At 31.9% G+C, this 16,892-nt stretch overlaps 1 protein-coding gene across 1 annotated transcript; it reads left to right on the top strand.

Annotated features, from left to right (window-relative positions):
• Positions 1-8,587: 8,587 nt before the first annotated feature.
• Positions 8,588-9,851, top strand: LOC132744554 (uncharacterized). The gene is made up of 3 exons (XM_060733302.1): positions 8,588-8,670; positions 9,180-9,413; positions 9,812-9,851. The coding sequence occupies exons 1-3, from the start codon at positions 8,588-8,590 to the stop codon at positions 9,849-9,851; spliced, it is 357 nt and encodes a 118-aa protein (XP_060589285.1).
• The last annotated feature ends 7,041 nt before the right edge of the window (positions 9,852-16,892 follow it).

The raw sequence follows: 16,892 nt of genomic DNA, 5'->3' as shown, positions 1-16,892 counted from the left end.
GTTCAACAAATATCAGTCTGGGTGCAAAAATATAGGTTGATGATACACATTCTTTTCTAATTACATGGATTGCCAATTTGAACACTCACTATACCGTGTAGTGTTTTCAGACATTAGACAGTCAAGTTTTTTCTTTCCTCACAAAGCTATGTTGATAAATACTTAGATGATGACACTATAAACATATTTAACTTGAGAGCTGCTCCGGGATGATACAGAGAGATATTCGGCGTACGGAAAAGAAATGTTATAAAATGCAAAGAAATAACACAATCATATATATAAAAATGTAAATATTTGTATGATAGCTTAGTTTGGTACATTAATTTTCTAATCCGTTTAAATGATATCAAGCTACAACTGGTACAATGGAAATGTCATCAATTCAAAATTAATAAACAAGGAAAATAGAATAAAACCTGCATTCGCAATTCGAATGTGAAATTTGAAATCATCATTCTCTCTATATAAGTTATATATTAAAGATCCTGTAACACAATTTTTATGGTTTTAAATCATAAATATGTACTCTAATTAGGATTTATCAATATTGTAGGTTCCAAAAAGCATTATTTATAAAGATATTACAGAATTTAGCATTTAATGTAAATAAAGGGAGGTACTAAAAAATCCTTTTCTATTTAGTTTAAGTCAAATTTTACAATAAAAAATGAATGCATATATCTTAATGATTTCATATAATATGCACAGATATTTGCAGAAAATATTTTACATATTCTTCGATGTTTGAAAAAGTTTTATTTGCATAATTATGTACATATATATAATTTTACTTAGTGTGGTAAACCACTTTATTGTTATCAAGAAACAGAGGAATTTTCTACCAAACCCAAACAGCTAAAATAAAGCCTTATATAATTGAAGTTGTAGATGGCAGCAAATGATTATAGCATGCGGTAACATGATATTTTTGGTATGTCATTCATCATGTTTGCCTTTTAGGCGATATGTTTTTTCTTAACACCACTCCCACAGGAAAACAACAATTTAAGGTATATAAAGGCAGACACTCCCTCAACATAGAAGCTTTCTAGATATAGCTTTTAAAAATTGTTTCATTCAAGTTAACAATAAAGTAGATCGTAAAAACGTTTAACCGGGCGTTTATTTGAAAGTCATTCGATGTTTCTACATATCCGAAGAGCTCATTAAATTGAGGAATAGTTTAAGTTATTGCATTGAAACAGGGATATTCAATTTGTAGATTATTTACAGTGGTATGTGAAGACATAAAAATTATGGAAATAGAAAGCTTGTCAGATACAATAACAAACACATTTCACTCACATTTTATTCAGCATTTCAAAAGAATTACAAAACCGTCATGTACTTGATTATTACCTCATGTCTGTATCTTATGTAAGTTGCGTGATATTAAAAGATGTACTTTTGTATAATATACGTTCAACTTCTGTCTTATCTTCAACGAGTAGATAGATTCATTACATAGAATACTAGAACAACTTTTAATTCTTGACATTATATAACATATAGTTAACACATAAAGTGCAGGACAAATCAAGAAAATAAAGTACAAGGTGTTTTTATAAACAACAAAATATAACTGTAAATTTAATTTGCGGTACTTAGTTAATGTTATTTTGTTATAACCTAGAATTAAAACGATGGCAAAATGTTGATAATTTCCAATATATTTCATGGAGTTTAAATTAAAAATTTCTCAACGACAGGATTTACTCAGAATTTGCGGAAAAATAACGCTGTATCATGCATTTGTATATATATTGTAACATGCACTTTGAGCAGTTATCTTAACGATTTAATAGTTAAAGTCGGTAAATTGTCTCCATACAAAAAAAAGTAAAATGAAACAGTTGGAATACAAATTCTTTTCAAATTACGTGTATCACCAATTTGAATACTCATTATACCGTGCAGTTTTTCCAGACATTAAACAGTCAAGTTTTTACATTCCTCAGAAAGCTATGTTTATAAATACTAAAGTGATGACACTATAAACATATTGAACAATTTCGGGATCGTGCAGAGGTATTCGGCGTACGGAAAAGAAATGTTACAAAATGCGAAGAAAGAACTTCGTCTTGCAGCATTAAGTAACAGATTGAGTTTGCGCAATTTATATTTCCTTTAATCCACTTATGAGTCATGTAATTATAATGCACCATAACTTGACAATATTGGAATATTCTATTGCCAAAATTAAATTCCAAAACAATTGACAAGATAACACAATCAGGTTAAAGTTATCGATACAGAAAATGTAGAGATTTGCATGACATTCTCTGTTTATTTTGATAAATTAATTTTCTAATCAATTTAAAAGGTATTAAGCTAAAACTTGTCAAATATAAGTGTCATCAATCTATAACTAACAAAGAAATGAAATGGAATAAAACATTTAATTTTCCTAACAAAATTTTTACAACTAACCTCAGTATAGCTAGCTATGATATCATGTATTCGGAATCCGAATGTGAAATTTAAAAACATCTCTGTATTTAAGTTATCTTCTTATAATGTTATGAAGAAACAAAGGAATGTTCTACCAAACAGATCAAATAAAACTGTATATCATTGAAGTTGTAAATGACAGCAAATGATAGTTTGTGTATGTCATTCATGTTCTGTCTTTCGGCAACAATTTAAGGTATTAAAGACAGACACTCCCTTAACATAGAATGTTTTTCTAGATATAGCCTTTATCAAAATTGTTTCATTCAAGTTAACAATGAAGTAGATCGTAAAAACGTTTATTTGAGAGTTATTCTATGTTTCTTCATCTCTGAAGACATCATTAAATTGAGGAATACTTTAAATTATTGCACTGAAACAGGGATATTCAATTTGTAGGTTATTTACAGTGGTATGTGAAGACATAAAAATTATGGAAATAGAAAGCTTGTCAAATTTAATGTCAAACATATTTCATTCAGCATTTTAACGGAACAGAAAAGAACAGAACTGTTCTGTTCCTGTTTTGTTTTAAAAAGTAAAAACTTACGTTAGTAAATAAATGTAAAATATCATATTTTGTTTGTATTTGTTATATCCTAGAATACAATGCTGGGAAAATAATAACAATTCACGATATCTTTCATGGGCTTTATTTATCTAAAATGTCAATTATTCTCAACGACAGCACTTTCTCACAATAAAAGGGTAAATAACGCTTTTAAAATATAAATTCGTATAATTATATATTTTTACATACACTAGTAAATCAAACAATTATCGAATAATTAAAGTCGGTAATTTGAATGTATATTGTAGAAATGCAGTTTTAGTAGTAGCTCTTTTACACGCCTATAGTTTAAAGTTTAGTTCATAAAGAACAACGAAATAGAAGCAAAAATAGATTCCCTAAAGACAGTCCAGCATGGCAACATTAAACCTGTCGCAGGCTCGGTTTGATTGAGCCTGTTCATGGACTCTAGTGGTAATTACAAGCTACCGCCTATGACCACCGCAACCCCTCCCTCATCGGCTTTAGCAGAATTCAACATTTAATATAAAACAGTAAAATTTTGAATTTTGAAAATTCTGGAAACAAAGTGATCCCTCGTAAGCAGTAATCACAACAAAATAACATAAGAATTGCAGACTCGGTTTGATTGAGTCTGTACATGAGGGATAATAAAAAGTGCAACATCCCTCACGCCCCTTAGCACTGGCTTGAGCGGTACTCAATGCTCAACACTTTATAGTGTTGGGAGAGCGGTACTAAATTCTCAACACTTTATAGTGTTTGAAAGTCTTTGTTCATACGGCCGTTGTCATGGAATCTTAAATGTGATATATTTATGTCGCTCTCCAGTCCCCTAGTGAAAAATTTTCCTGTCCTAAACTGGAAAACAGAAAACAATTAGGGAAACTAAAGATATTTGAATTTTGAAGAAGATCAGGGGTAATGACGACAAAAGACATAATTAAAAAGCAGGCAACAAATCTTAATTCTGATTAAACAGTTATCAAGTGAACATATTGAAACCGAACAAATAGACAATGGCCAAATCAGAAAGAACTAAAAGTAAAGAAACAAAACATGTACTCATAACAATAATGTCGTCATGAACGATTTTCAAGGATTGAAAATATAACATATTTGATTAAATATACCTCGTGTTAAATTTGCACACAAATACAATGTACATGTTTGGATTCTTACATTTTTAGATTTCTTCTTTGCATGACAAAATATGATAAACAAGATCAACAAGGAAATGCAGCGTTCAATGAACGCAACACCCACACGACCCAGCAACAAGAATCAACGGCAATGAGTCCAGGAGGACCCCAAACAAAAACAGGACAGGGCGCAAAGGAGAGCACGGCATCTGATTTGGCCATTGTCTCTGCATGACAAATCTGAAAAAATATATGAATCGTTTATTTTTCATTTATTTATTTATTTATTCAATTATTCATTCATTTATTCATTCATATATTTATTTATTTATTTATTAAACAATTTATTTAACTATTCATTTTTTATATTGTTTATCTCGATTTGTTATAACTTTTGATGTATAATAATGTGATGTATTTATATGTATTTGTATGCATGTTTGTTTTCGTGCTGGTTAAATGGTCAAACTTTATCATGAAGTGTGCTTTTCGGGATGCCATAAACAACAGCAGCTTTATTCAGTGATAACACCTTGTTTTTTACAAGGTTAGCAGTCTCTCCCAATGTTTCTTGGTCATACTTTCGTCTCTTTTGACTTCCAATCATTCGGCTCATCCTATAAAAAATACAGAGAAACTGATTTAAGGTTATATATGTTAGTTTAATTTAATTAACATATACTATATAGTATTGAAGATCAGGAATATTTGAAAACAAATTCAGTCAAAAAATGTTCGGAAATATTGGAATTGTTAAAAAATCAGAGGCTTATTCCGACTACTTCATCAAGCGCCTAAATCACATGTTTATATGAAAGCACCTTTGTGACCTTCATTTTGATTCATTTTATTTACACTGTCTTGTTTATAGGAACATGGTGGGGCTAAGAGCGAGGTTTGGTGCACCATTAACCGGTTTAAACTCCCCAGCAGTCATTATTATGCTGCTGACCGTTCCAAGGCGGCCCCCCACTATGTTCCTCAGATGTACGTCTATGTTGTTTCATACTGTTTTGGTGACACTTTTGCTTGTGTCCCTTGTTGTTTTCTCGTCTACGGTAAGTATCTTCCCCATTGCCTCTAGTTTTTATTTCTTTGATTACCCCCCCCCCTTCCCCCGGTCTCCTGTCCCCTTCCCCTTTGTGGGCCTATTATTATTTTCTTTGAATTCCTAATCAGTTACAAATTATTTATCATTTAATGATTAACGTGTCGTTGCCCTGTCCCTTTTATGTTTGGGGTCCACCTGGGCTCCTTGCCATTGGTTCTTGTTGCTGGATCATATGGGGGTTGCGTTCATTGAACGCCACCTTTCCTTGTTGATCTTGCTTTTCATATTTTTTAAAGAAACAAATTCAAATTCTTTTAAAATAAAGAAAGTTGTGATTTGGAAAAAATAAAGTTTTTGTAGTCTTAACCGATTTGCCCAAAATCTTACAAAATTCGACAATTGTCGTACCTTCTAGATAGTTTGACAGCGTCTTAGACTTTTTTGACAAAACCACGTCACCAACACGAAAAACCCGATAGGGTAATATCCGGAAAGCAATGATGTCACATTATATGACGTAAACTCAATGACGTGATGTAGAATTATCGCTTCAGATGAAATATAATATATTTTTCGGAATTAAACGCCCGTTCGGTAATACCCGACCCCGTTCTAAAGAATATCGTTCAGAACCAACATATAAACATAAGATAGTATGAACAAAGTTTCCATAAAATTCGATTTACCAGTTTTATTATCATTACAGTTTCGTGTTTTACTTCTGCCTTTCTTTATATAGAGGATATTTGTTTGTTTTGCATGTAAGATTGAAATATAATTTCACTGAGTGAACACCAGATGCAATATTTTCACGAGTGGCGTAGCCACGAGTGAAACTATAAAAGCTGGTATTCACGAATGTAATATATTTCAATCTTATATGTAAAACAAATAAATTTTCTTTTTATTTCATGCTTTTTAAGTGATTTTAAGTATTTTTTACTGATTTTGCCGCGTAACGCCGCGCATTCTCCTTTGTGACGTCATCACATCATGACGTCACATCACCAATTTTGAAATATAGTTCTGTTAGATTTCTCTAATTTTGTTACATTTTAAACATGATGTATGGTGAATCTACTTTCTTTTCCTAAAGAAGCAAAATTTACGTATGACGGCATTTATTTCTGCCTGTTATTCCATTTAGTTATGATTTTCTTTTCATCCGCATTCAAATATAGTCCGGCTACAGTGAAAATTATATTTTATAAATTTAACTAGTGGTTTATCAGAATATAATCATCTGATATATTACAATAAAACACTGGAAAGCATGAAATAAAACCCTGTCATTAATGGGATTTAATACACCTCAGTTCCTCTGTTAGTTAAAATGTATTCAGAAACGATGATAAATAGTATGGTTTAAATGATGCAATGGATATACATATTTCAGACCGGAACAAGACACATTTGTGCAACATTTCTGATCATTCGCTCATTACAGAAAAAAAACACCATTTCCTTGAAGAAATTGTCTCAAAGCCTAAAAGAGATTAAACGCAAAATGACCGCTACTTAAAAGTGCGGCTAATCGAATTCAGTCGCATCTCATGCAAGGGCAGTACAGACTCAAAGTGGTTTTAAAAGTGGATAAACATTTATAGTTAATCAGCCATTTCAAGAATTTATGAAGTGCAACTTTACTATTTAAAAAATAGAAATTCATTTTGTAAATGAAAGAAAGTATTTGATTAAAATCCAAACCTTAATCAAACAATTTAATAGAAGAACATGACTCCTCTGTTCTTGGAGTGTTCATATATATGATATACTCCTTAATTAGATGAAAATAAGTCCTTTAGAAGCAAAATAGTGATTACATAAGAATTGGGGAGTGCAAAAGAGTGATCGAGGAGGATTTATAGATACGCATTAGGCAAGGCGACAACAGAACGTTTATTTGTTCCCGCGCCTTTCGTTTTTCACTTAAAGCTAACTAGATTTATTTCATTAATTAGACACAAAAAAGGGTTATTTAGTACTTTTCAAGTTCAAGTTGCATCATGTTCCCACTCCTTTATCAATAATACACTTTCTTGACATTATGGAACGATGGTTAGGAAACTACCCGCCTATATGACTGAAATACTGTTGGGAAAAGGCGTAAAATTAAACAAACAAATGAGTAGACAAATGAATGCAATTGCATATTCTAAAGGTGTGTAGTAAGCAGTATGCCAGACAATTGTAGACATTAAAGCAGCATCATGAAAACATACATCCTGTTGACAGCATTTAGTTTTTGCAAATATAAAAAAAATCTTAAATATCGTGTCTGTATAATAAACAAACAAACAAGAAACATCCGACAAACAGAGGATGGCCGATCGCCAATGTTGTAAGAACTTGGGCCTTACCCTTTTGCTTTTTGTTATTTCGAAATCAATTTGTTTCTCTGTATAATTACATGTATATATTAGCAATAAAATATGATTAATCATCCGACAGACAAGAGGAATATTTTCTGTTCATTTTTATTGTAACACAGTATGATCCTTTTTGAATAATGAGCAATTCATTCATAGTTCAAGGCGTTTCAAAGTTAACAACAGTAAAGAACATGGTCAATATGATTAAAATCAGTTCTAAAGAACGCTCCGCTTTTAGATCTGATTATGACCAAATACAAAGTCATTTCTGGTGACCTTCAACACAGCCATTCATCGGCGAGCTTTCATAATTATGAAAGCAATGCGGTTTCTTATTTTAAGCCTTTGAAAACCATAACTGAGTTTGTAGTATTCACGATTTCTATAACAAACATGGTGTTGTCCATATAGCCGACAAAAAAAAAAAATGGCAAAACAATCTTGCCCATTTAAAATTACTATTATTTCAAGTTAATTCTTTAAAACTTACTTCTAACATTTTTTACTGCAAAAAAAATTGTTAATTTACCAAATATTTTGAATTTATTTCTGGGTTCATAATAGTACTGAAGGTGTATCTATAAACCCTAGAAAGATTTAAAAAATGTTTTTTTTTCTCAAAAAGTATTCATGGCGTCGTACAAAAGAAGGATGCCGTGTTTATTTGTCTTTCAACGATTCGATTTGTGTATTAAAGGTCCCATTGATTGACCATTTTACGTTTTGAATATTGCAAGATATAAGTACAATAAATCGAATGCACTTCTTATCGACGAAAAATACCGAATGGTTACCTGCTTATTTACCCATAAAGTTCCCCTTTAAACACACCTGTACGGAAAGGGACGGAAATATTTCCGGAAAGTGCTGATAGGCATTTTTCCCCGGCTGGCTGGGTGTGACGTCATTCCAAGTCCAAACAAAGGCCGACTACAGAGAAACGTATGACAGTGTGAGCGAATATTCGTCAGATAATGCTTTTTCTGAGAGTGAAGATAAAGAAATATAGACTTTACCTAACCAGTTTGAGCCAATTATGCGGCTTGACGAAGTAAATTCCAATAATCAGGCCGATGTGATCGAAAACGAAGAGTCGGAAAGATTGGGCAACACAAACTGGTATGAAATTGTAAAGCATTTCTTTTTCAATGTTTTGTTCAGTGGTGCAAATTCGAGTTTCTATACACCCAATGGAAAAAATATTGTAAAGTAATAAGTAATAAATTCAATTGTCATATTATATTTTTTTATATAGGAGATACAAGCAACCTGGGACATACGATAAGAACATACCCCACCCACTAAAGTCAATTTCGGCACTAGAATTTTTTTAAACATGAGACCATACTTATCGTAAACAACATAAGACGTTAATTTAAAAGTAACAAAATGGAAATAAAGTATTTGTTGAGTGTTTTTACGGAAATAAAACACGTCGACACATTTTCTTAAAAGGCATCACGGACTGAGGAGACCAGTCTGTATATATTTGATGAGTGAAAACTTGATGTATTTTAACCAAGAAAATGGGATTAACCTTATATACTGTTGCTTTAGACCCCGAGACTATTCAAGAATAAAAGTAGTTTACTAAGCTGATTTTTTCTTTTCTGGTACTATCATTTCAGGTGTGAATGTGAGAACTGTAGAGCATTGGATAATGACAGAGAATCTATCTGTTGTAATGAAATTGACAGTGTGAAACTAAAGATAGAGCAGTATAAGGAAGAAATGGCAACAGACCTTTCGTGTATAACCCGGTATCCTGGTTTCCAGTCAGTTTGTCTTGACAGGTATGTTCTGGAGACTGCCTACTACCAATACAGACAACAATATGTCAAGGTTGAGCATACAAACAATAAGTAAGTGTAATGACTTGATAAATAGAAAATTAATTTTATGTCAATAAGTTAAACTATTCAACTGATATGTTCTTTGTTTGTGCACTACATAAGTCTTGAAGGCATTTTCTTAGAGCTGATATGCTGGAATATAGTACTGTTCCTTTGAAATGTTGTAAAATTATTTTATATTTCACATAATTAATATAATTTACATTCGGGGAAATAAAATTCTTGAGATTTTGATCAGTTAGTTCAGGCACAGATACACATATAATATTTAGCTTCATGCTCATAAAGGGCTACACACTAAATTCAAAAGTTCAATTTGTAATATTAATGTTCAGCTATAATTTACTACAATATTGTAGTGACCACCAAAATTATAAAAAAGTATTTTCTTGTTGTTGTTGTTTCAGACGACAGAGATATGTTGCCTACAGGCAGTTCGCCAGGTGATGTTGGGGATACCTTGGAAAAAAAGTTGTGTTTTCCTCATGTGCAGTAAATCTTGCGAAAGAGAAACGTTAAAATGTCTTCCAACTTTATTCAGGACATGCAAACATAGATCTACTACAAGAGATTCTTTCCTTAAACAAACATAAAGACCTCAAAATGAATTCATATTGCTTTATCCTTTTTAACATTGTTTATTTTAGGTCAACACTTTAATCAAATAAGTTATGTGAGCGCATATTAGTGCTCAAATACATTTTACACTATTACAGCAATTTTGGTATAATTATAAACTTTGTTTTTGAACCACTCTCAGATTTAATTATGTTTACATTTTCAACACTTCAGTATTCATCAAAAGTGCTTTGATGGGAAATAGAGACTTGTTTTTGTCTGTGAAATCTCATTTGTGTATATTCTGATTGTTGATTTGGACAACATACAGGTAAAGCTGTTATAAAACTAGGTTTGTGTTACCATCGGTGGTATCCGGTTTAATTTGAACAAAAATAGTTAAATATTACATGGAATACATGTTTCTATGTATAATTTTTGACAAATCATGTTCATGGTATTAGCAAACACAAACAACAGCAAATTAGTTAGTACGTTAAGGAATTTGAAATTAAAAACATAACAACAAAAGCACCATCACCAGCAACAACAACAACAGCAGCAGCACTACAACATCAATAGCAGCAACAATACCCATATATTTGTCTAAATAGTACATAATAAGGAAAATACATGTTTTAATCTCACATGACTTTTATATCTTAGAATTTAAGTGCATTTTAATTTGTTACTCTTTTCTTTACTTTCAATCACATTATACATATAGGGTAATGAATAAGTTATGTCAAGGCAAAAGATGTTCTAGCCTTAAATTGTTTATCGGTAGGAGTTTACTATAGTGTATACATCAGCAGAAAAATGGTATCAAACCCATTTAAAAAAAGCAGTTTGTTCAGGAGTGTTCCCTATAGGAATTGACCATATATCATAATCGTATGCATTCAAATCTGATAGCATTCATGTATGTAAGTTCTTTCCTAAATATTTTCTTTGGAATATTCTTTTAAACCTCTCCAAAAAACTGCGTGTTTGGAAGAGGTGTTCAATAAATTCAATGTCTGTTGCACACAAATCAGAAAGTCTCTAGGAAGAAAAGTTTTGTTTTTGTATGTAACAGTTATTCTTTGTAGATTTTTATAATGAACACTACTAAACTTAGTGTCTATCATTGTTGTTAGAATTTTGTGGTATATATTTTTCCCACATATATTTTCGTGTTTTATGAAATCTCAGACTTATTATCTGCAGTCTTTTATAATATTATCTTGTTTAAACCGATTTTCATATCAAAATGTTATTTGTCACATTCGTTTTAATAAATGACACTTTTTTATTTTTGTTTGGGTTGTTTTCATTGATATTGTCTAGATGGATACATGAAATTACATCAGGATATATATATAAATTTTAATGTCAGATATTTCAGTTAATTTGCATCGGGGATTTCATAGAAATAATTCAAAGTTTCAAATGAAGAATGTTTTATGAGAGATTTTGTACGGTTTGGTAGAATACAAATATGCATCGTAATTAATATTCAAATCTCAGTTATAAATGTTGGGGTCATTGAACCGCGTAAGGTCCGGAAAATAAACGTTGGTTTCTATCTCTTTTTTCATTTATCATTAAATCAAATGTCATTATGCCAATCCAAAAGTACGTTGTCAGTGTACATGTAAAAGTCAACAATTTGTTTTCATTTTAATTTATAAAATACTTTGAAAGAATAATCAATAACATTCGTGACCCAGGGGCATTTTTATAACTATGATTTCTATTTCATTGGTAACGTTAACTGTACTGAAACAAAAAAGAAACTTTCTCCAAGTTTGAATGTAGATATGTTAGTACAGTCAATCCTTTTGAAACTCGATTTTTACGTTGAATAAACATATCAGGCTTTTATACCGGGATTAGCTGATCGATTTTGCAAACAAAACGAGTTTTTAAGTGTGTACATCTAAGTGGTACCCTTGAACAACTGGCACATACTTTGCGAAAGTTTCTTTTTTAGTTCAGTATAGATAAAAAGAGCTGGTCAGTCTTCATATTCTATCGTATGTCAATTACATATATAATTGTCAATCTTCTGAAGCTACAGTCTCACTTACATCCCGGCAGAGCCCCGGCAGAGCCCCGGTAGACGTCCGGGGTGATCCGGGAACGACCGGGGTACGACCGGGAACAACCGGGGTACATCCGTAACTCTGCCGGCAACGTCCTGGATGATCCGGGATGATCCGGGAACATCCGGCATTCGACCCCGGATGGAATAAAATATTTAATATCACCGGGGTGGTCCGGGATGATCCGGGAAGGTATAGCTTTGCCGGCTTCATCCTTAGCTCTGCCGGGAACGACCGGGGTTATACCGGGAAAGCACCGTAGCTCTGCCGGCACAAACCGGGGATGATCCGGGGTATGATATAGCCGGTAGAGCTACGGTAGAGCTACGGTAGAGCCCCGGTATATGCCGGCAGAGCCCCGGTAACTACAGGCAGAGCCCCGGAGGATAAAGGTAGAGCTACGGTTGATCCCGGTAGAGCCCCGGCAAAGCCCGGATCATTTCAAAAGAATAAGGACAATTTGCGATCATTGAACTTGTTTGTATTAAAAGCCTTCCCATTTCCCTTCTATCAAGTATGGCATAAGGATTTTTCAGAAAATCATCATGAATTACTATTCTGGAACAATAGATTTTATATTAAATAAAAATTATGTATCAAAGTTATCATTTTCGGGCGTTTTCAATCCACCGGGGTTCTACCGGGGCTCTGCATGGATCGTCCTGGGCTCTGCCGGGGCTCTGCCTGGATCGACCGGGGCTCTGCCTGGGTCAACCGGGGCTCTTCCGGCGTCATCCGGGAACGACCGGGGAAGCACCGGCATGAACCGTAGCTTCACCTGGGCTCTGCCTGGATGATCCGGAGCGCATCCTGGGTGGTTAGTAGGGAACTACCGTAGTGCTGCCGGGGTAAGTGTGACCGCAACAATAATTTCATCCCGGATCGTCCCGGATCATCCCGGTAACTTACCGGGATGGTCCTGGGCTCTGCCGGGAGTAAGTGAGACCGAGGCTTTATTGTAAATTTAGTTCAATTTGACAGAGAAAAGAAATGAGCATGTTAATGACAAAAAGTAATATGATTCAAAGAGTGTATTAACGTCGGTCGGCAATTTGAATTGTCTAGAGATATTGACAAAGTTTTCACTTGTAAGTTCAAATATAAAACTCGAAAATATATTTAATTGATTTTGTTAGAAAAATAAAGAATTTTTTATTAAGAATATTTTTCTGCTTTAAGTTGTTCCTTAATAACGATCAATAGTATTCTTCTTAATGCAAGTTTGATTGAAACAGATTGTCTTGTGCCACAGGAAACAATAATTATATTTATTTACAAGTTTTTAGTTCAGTTCAGATAGCACCTGTTCATTGTGATTACAGCATTCTAGTTGTTACTAAAAATATTTAAAAAAACACACCAAAAGCTAAGGTCTATATCCTTTCTGATTTGCCTCATTGATGGAACAAAGAGCAAATATATTTTAATTTGAAGGAATTTATCAGTTTGCTTTAAACGTGCCAACCCATTTGCAAAACAGACATTCCTAATGACAAAACAAATCATGAGATTATAATGTAGATTTAAAAGTTTTATGTGAAAATAATAACAGCTTGGTACATCTACATATTATTCATGATAAAATATTTTTATGACAAAAAAAGGAAATTTGGCAGTCATTGTTCGGAATATCATAAAGAAACAAAGATGTTCTAAATATGTGTATTTTGTCCTTGACATCTCAACAAGTTAGCGAGTTTTTGACTGTATTTATTTCTACAATAGAGTTCTGCATTGGACGTCACATATTGATATAATACACAAACTTGGAAAGACGAATTCTATATACTCCAATCTTTTGAATGCATTGCTATTAGATGAGATGTTTATTTCGCTTTAAACTGACAACAAGTTATTATTCTAAAATAAATAGATAAATCCATAAGCATTTTTATAAACGGGCACGTTTGATAATTTCAAAGCCAATAAACTTGCAAGCCTTTACAGTACTATTCCGTAAATAAAGCGACCTATTTACTTTATTTAAGAATTCATTTATATAATTTATAGCAACAAACTATTCAGATCCTTCTTTATATGATGGAATTTAATCATTCTACCTTTTCTCCGACGTATCTACGCCAAAGGACTATCTCTTAAGAAACACTGTATATTATTTAACTGTTTTCACTTCAAGTATTTGAAATATTTTAAATTATTGCATCAAAAATGTATGTAATTACCAGTTACAGGTGTTTGAAATTGTAAGCTATTGAACGAAAAGAAACATGTTATAGTTTGGCAAACAATTTAAACTGATTCATTCTAATTTGCGCAGTCATTAATAGCATTGATTGTTTAACAGGAACACCCAAAAACATTGAATGCTTCACATTCTTTAAAATGTTAAGCGGAAATTATTTCACCAAATAACCCTTTGTTATTTTCATATAGTACTCTAAAATGTTTTAAATAGACAAGAGAATAATTTCATGTACTATGACATGTCCAAACAAACGTTTTCTACGATCAATGAAAAATGAATTATCAATCATTGGAAAAGATTGAAGTAAAAAGTAATCAAAGAAATATCAGTTTTAATGACTGAACACTTTGTTTCAAGCATGAAGGCATGGAAAAACCATCTTGCTAATAATTTCAGTATTGTCTGGATATACCCACGGCGTTTATCAATATTATTATTTTTCCATATAATATCTAAGTTTAATAACATTCATGGAAACGTGAAAGGTCATTTGCTACTTTAATTGTCTCATAAATGAACTTTTTATACACATAGCCCTGGCTAGTCATATATTTTTACCGTAAAAGCAGACATTTGGTTATATAAGATTAAGTGTGTGTTCCCATGCCTTGAAACGTGAAAGGTCATACTGTCAATTACTTCATTAATGCTTGTTATATGTCCTTTGTTTAATTTTATTAAACTATATAATTTATGAAATTAAGATATCTTATCACAAATATTGTGTTTTATGAAACATTGTGCATTTTATACAGAATATCACATGCGACTTATTATTTAGACGCGAACTCTTTTGTGTAAGTTTTATTTCTCTTATTTAAACTGGAGCGGAAAAAAGTTAATGATTCGGATCTCAGCAGACATGCCATAAATGTTAACAAGGTAGAAAATGGAGACAAATTGTGAATAAAATTACTTGTCATTAAACAGTTTGAAGAATATATGATTTTTGAAATAGTTTCGACGGAAGAGCCCACATGTGTTAGCACATTTAATCATTTTGACAATTCGTAACAATGCAATGAAATTGACCTTATATAGATTAACAAGACAAACACGTTGTTTAATACCACAAAAACAGTATTTATAGCTACTGAAGTGTTGAAAGCGTAAACAGAAAGAAATCACAAATAAGTTCAATTTTTGGAATCAGTTGAACATAATTGCCATAGATGTGTTCGTATACCAAATTCTTTACTCTCGCTACACAAGTTGACCTAGATGTGTAAAATACCAAGTTTTTTTAAGTTATTTACTCAACTTTCCAAAATTGACAAAGGTGTGTGAAATACCATGTTCTTTTCTCGATCTCCCAAAGATAAATATGAAAGACACACAATATCTGAAACAGCTATCAGTGTATGTAAATAAAAAGCTTCAAATGTTAATAAAAACAACAGCAAAAGCAGCATATGAAGCAGAAGCAACAACAAACAACATCATCATAATTATCATCATCAATAACAAAAAGCAGTAACAACGCAGCAGCAACAAAAGAAATAACGGACCACAAGCAGTACTTTATGAAAACTTTCTGTCTCTATGACTTTGAAGTTATCTTTATATTTAATATCAAATATACGAAAAAATGTTTAACCGCAAAACTGCTTTGTTTGAGAAATTTTTTACGGTATCGTACAATTAAGGGAATGCGGAGTTATTTGCATTACATTAATTATATATGCACGGTTTTATGATATTAATTTTATGGATTGTGAAAAAGTTATGTAAACATTAGATAACATGTCTGTATAAATGATTCACAAATTGAATATTAATGTTTTATCACTATGAGCTATGATGTACAATTGATTGTTGTTATTTTTGGTTCTCATGAAATATACAGGACCATTTAAGAAGCAACGGCACATTGACAGTTGAATTTCTACTTAATGATTTTCTTCATATAATTATTAAATGATGATGGACAGCAACTACATTTTATATTATTCCGACATAGCCTTTACCTTAATCACAAGTTCTATATAAGTAAACCACATGCTTTTCGAAATAAACTATATCAATAAGTTTTATTTTATTACATGTATTAACTGATTGCATGTTTAAACCGAATTAAAATATCGATGACGCTTTTCAACATTATTACTTTATTTCGTATGAAATACAACTAACTATAAATTACAACAACTAGTTTCACTAAACACACATTAATTCTGCTGATAATATTGCATCAGAAATGATATTGCCACCTGCTAACACCTCTTTACACAAAAAAGATAGAATTTCTAGTTTAGCACTAAAGTCATTCTGATGTTTAAGAAGATGTACAATATAAATGACTTTCTTGATTCATCTCAATTTCTTTATATTATTTTATTCTATTTTAATTGTATGAACTAGCTGACATCCCAAATTCATAACAAAAAAAGAGATTTTTGAAAAACGAATTTTTGATCTGAAATGCCAGAAAAATAATATTTGCTTTTGTTTATGAAAACAAAAGCAGTAAAATACATATAAAACTATTCGATTTGAATTAAATAATGATAAAATAGAAATGCAACGTCTGCTTAAATATTTTGCCGATTGCTAGAAAACACACAAAATATGGCAATCTGATATTTTCCTAAATTACGTACAAATTATTCATTGAATAGTTTTGGTTTCATAAATGCG

This window comes from Ruditapes philippinarum, unplaced genomic scaffold, assembly GCF_026571515.1.
Source record: "Ruditapes philippinarum isolate M1 unplaced genomic scaffold, ASM2657151v2 ctg809_1_1_1_1, whole genome shotgun sequence".
NCBI classification, from domain to species: Eukaryota; Metazoa; Mollusca; class Bivalvia; order Venerida; family Veneridae; genus Ruditapes; species Ruditapes philippinarum.
Note: the sequence above shows the minus strand (reverse complement) of the source record. Positions and strands in the feature narration are given on the sequence as shown.

Bases quoted from the DNA above. Each gene is read 5' to 3' on its own strand.
- LOC132744554 (XM_060733302.1), top strand. From the start codon at position 8,588: ATGCGGCTTGACGAAGTAAATTCCAATAATCAGGCCGATGTGATCGAA. The intron at 8,671-9,179 runs GTATGAAATTGT...CTATCATTTCAG, and splicing joins AGATTGGGCAACACAAACTG to GTGTGAATGTGAGAACTGTA. The intron at 9,414-9,811 runs GTAAGTGTAATG...TTGTTGTTTCAG, and splicing joins GTTGAGCATACAAACAATAA to ACGACAGAGATATGTTGCCT.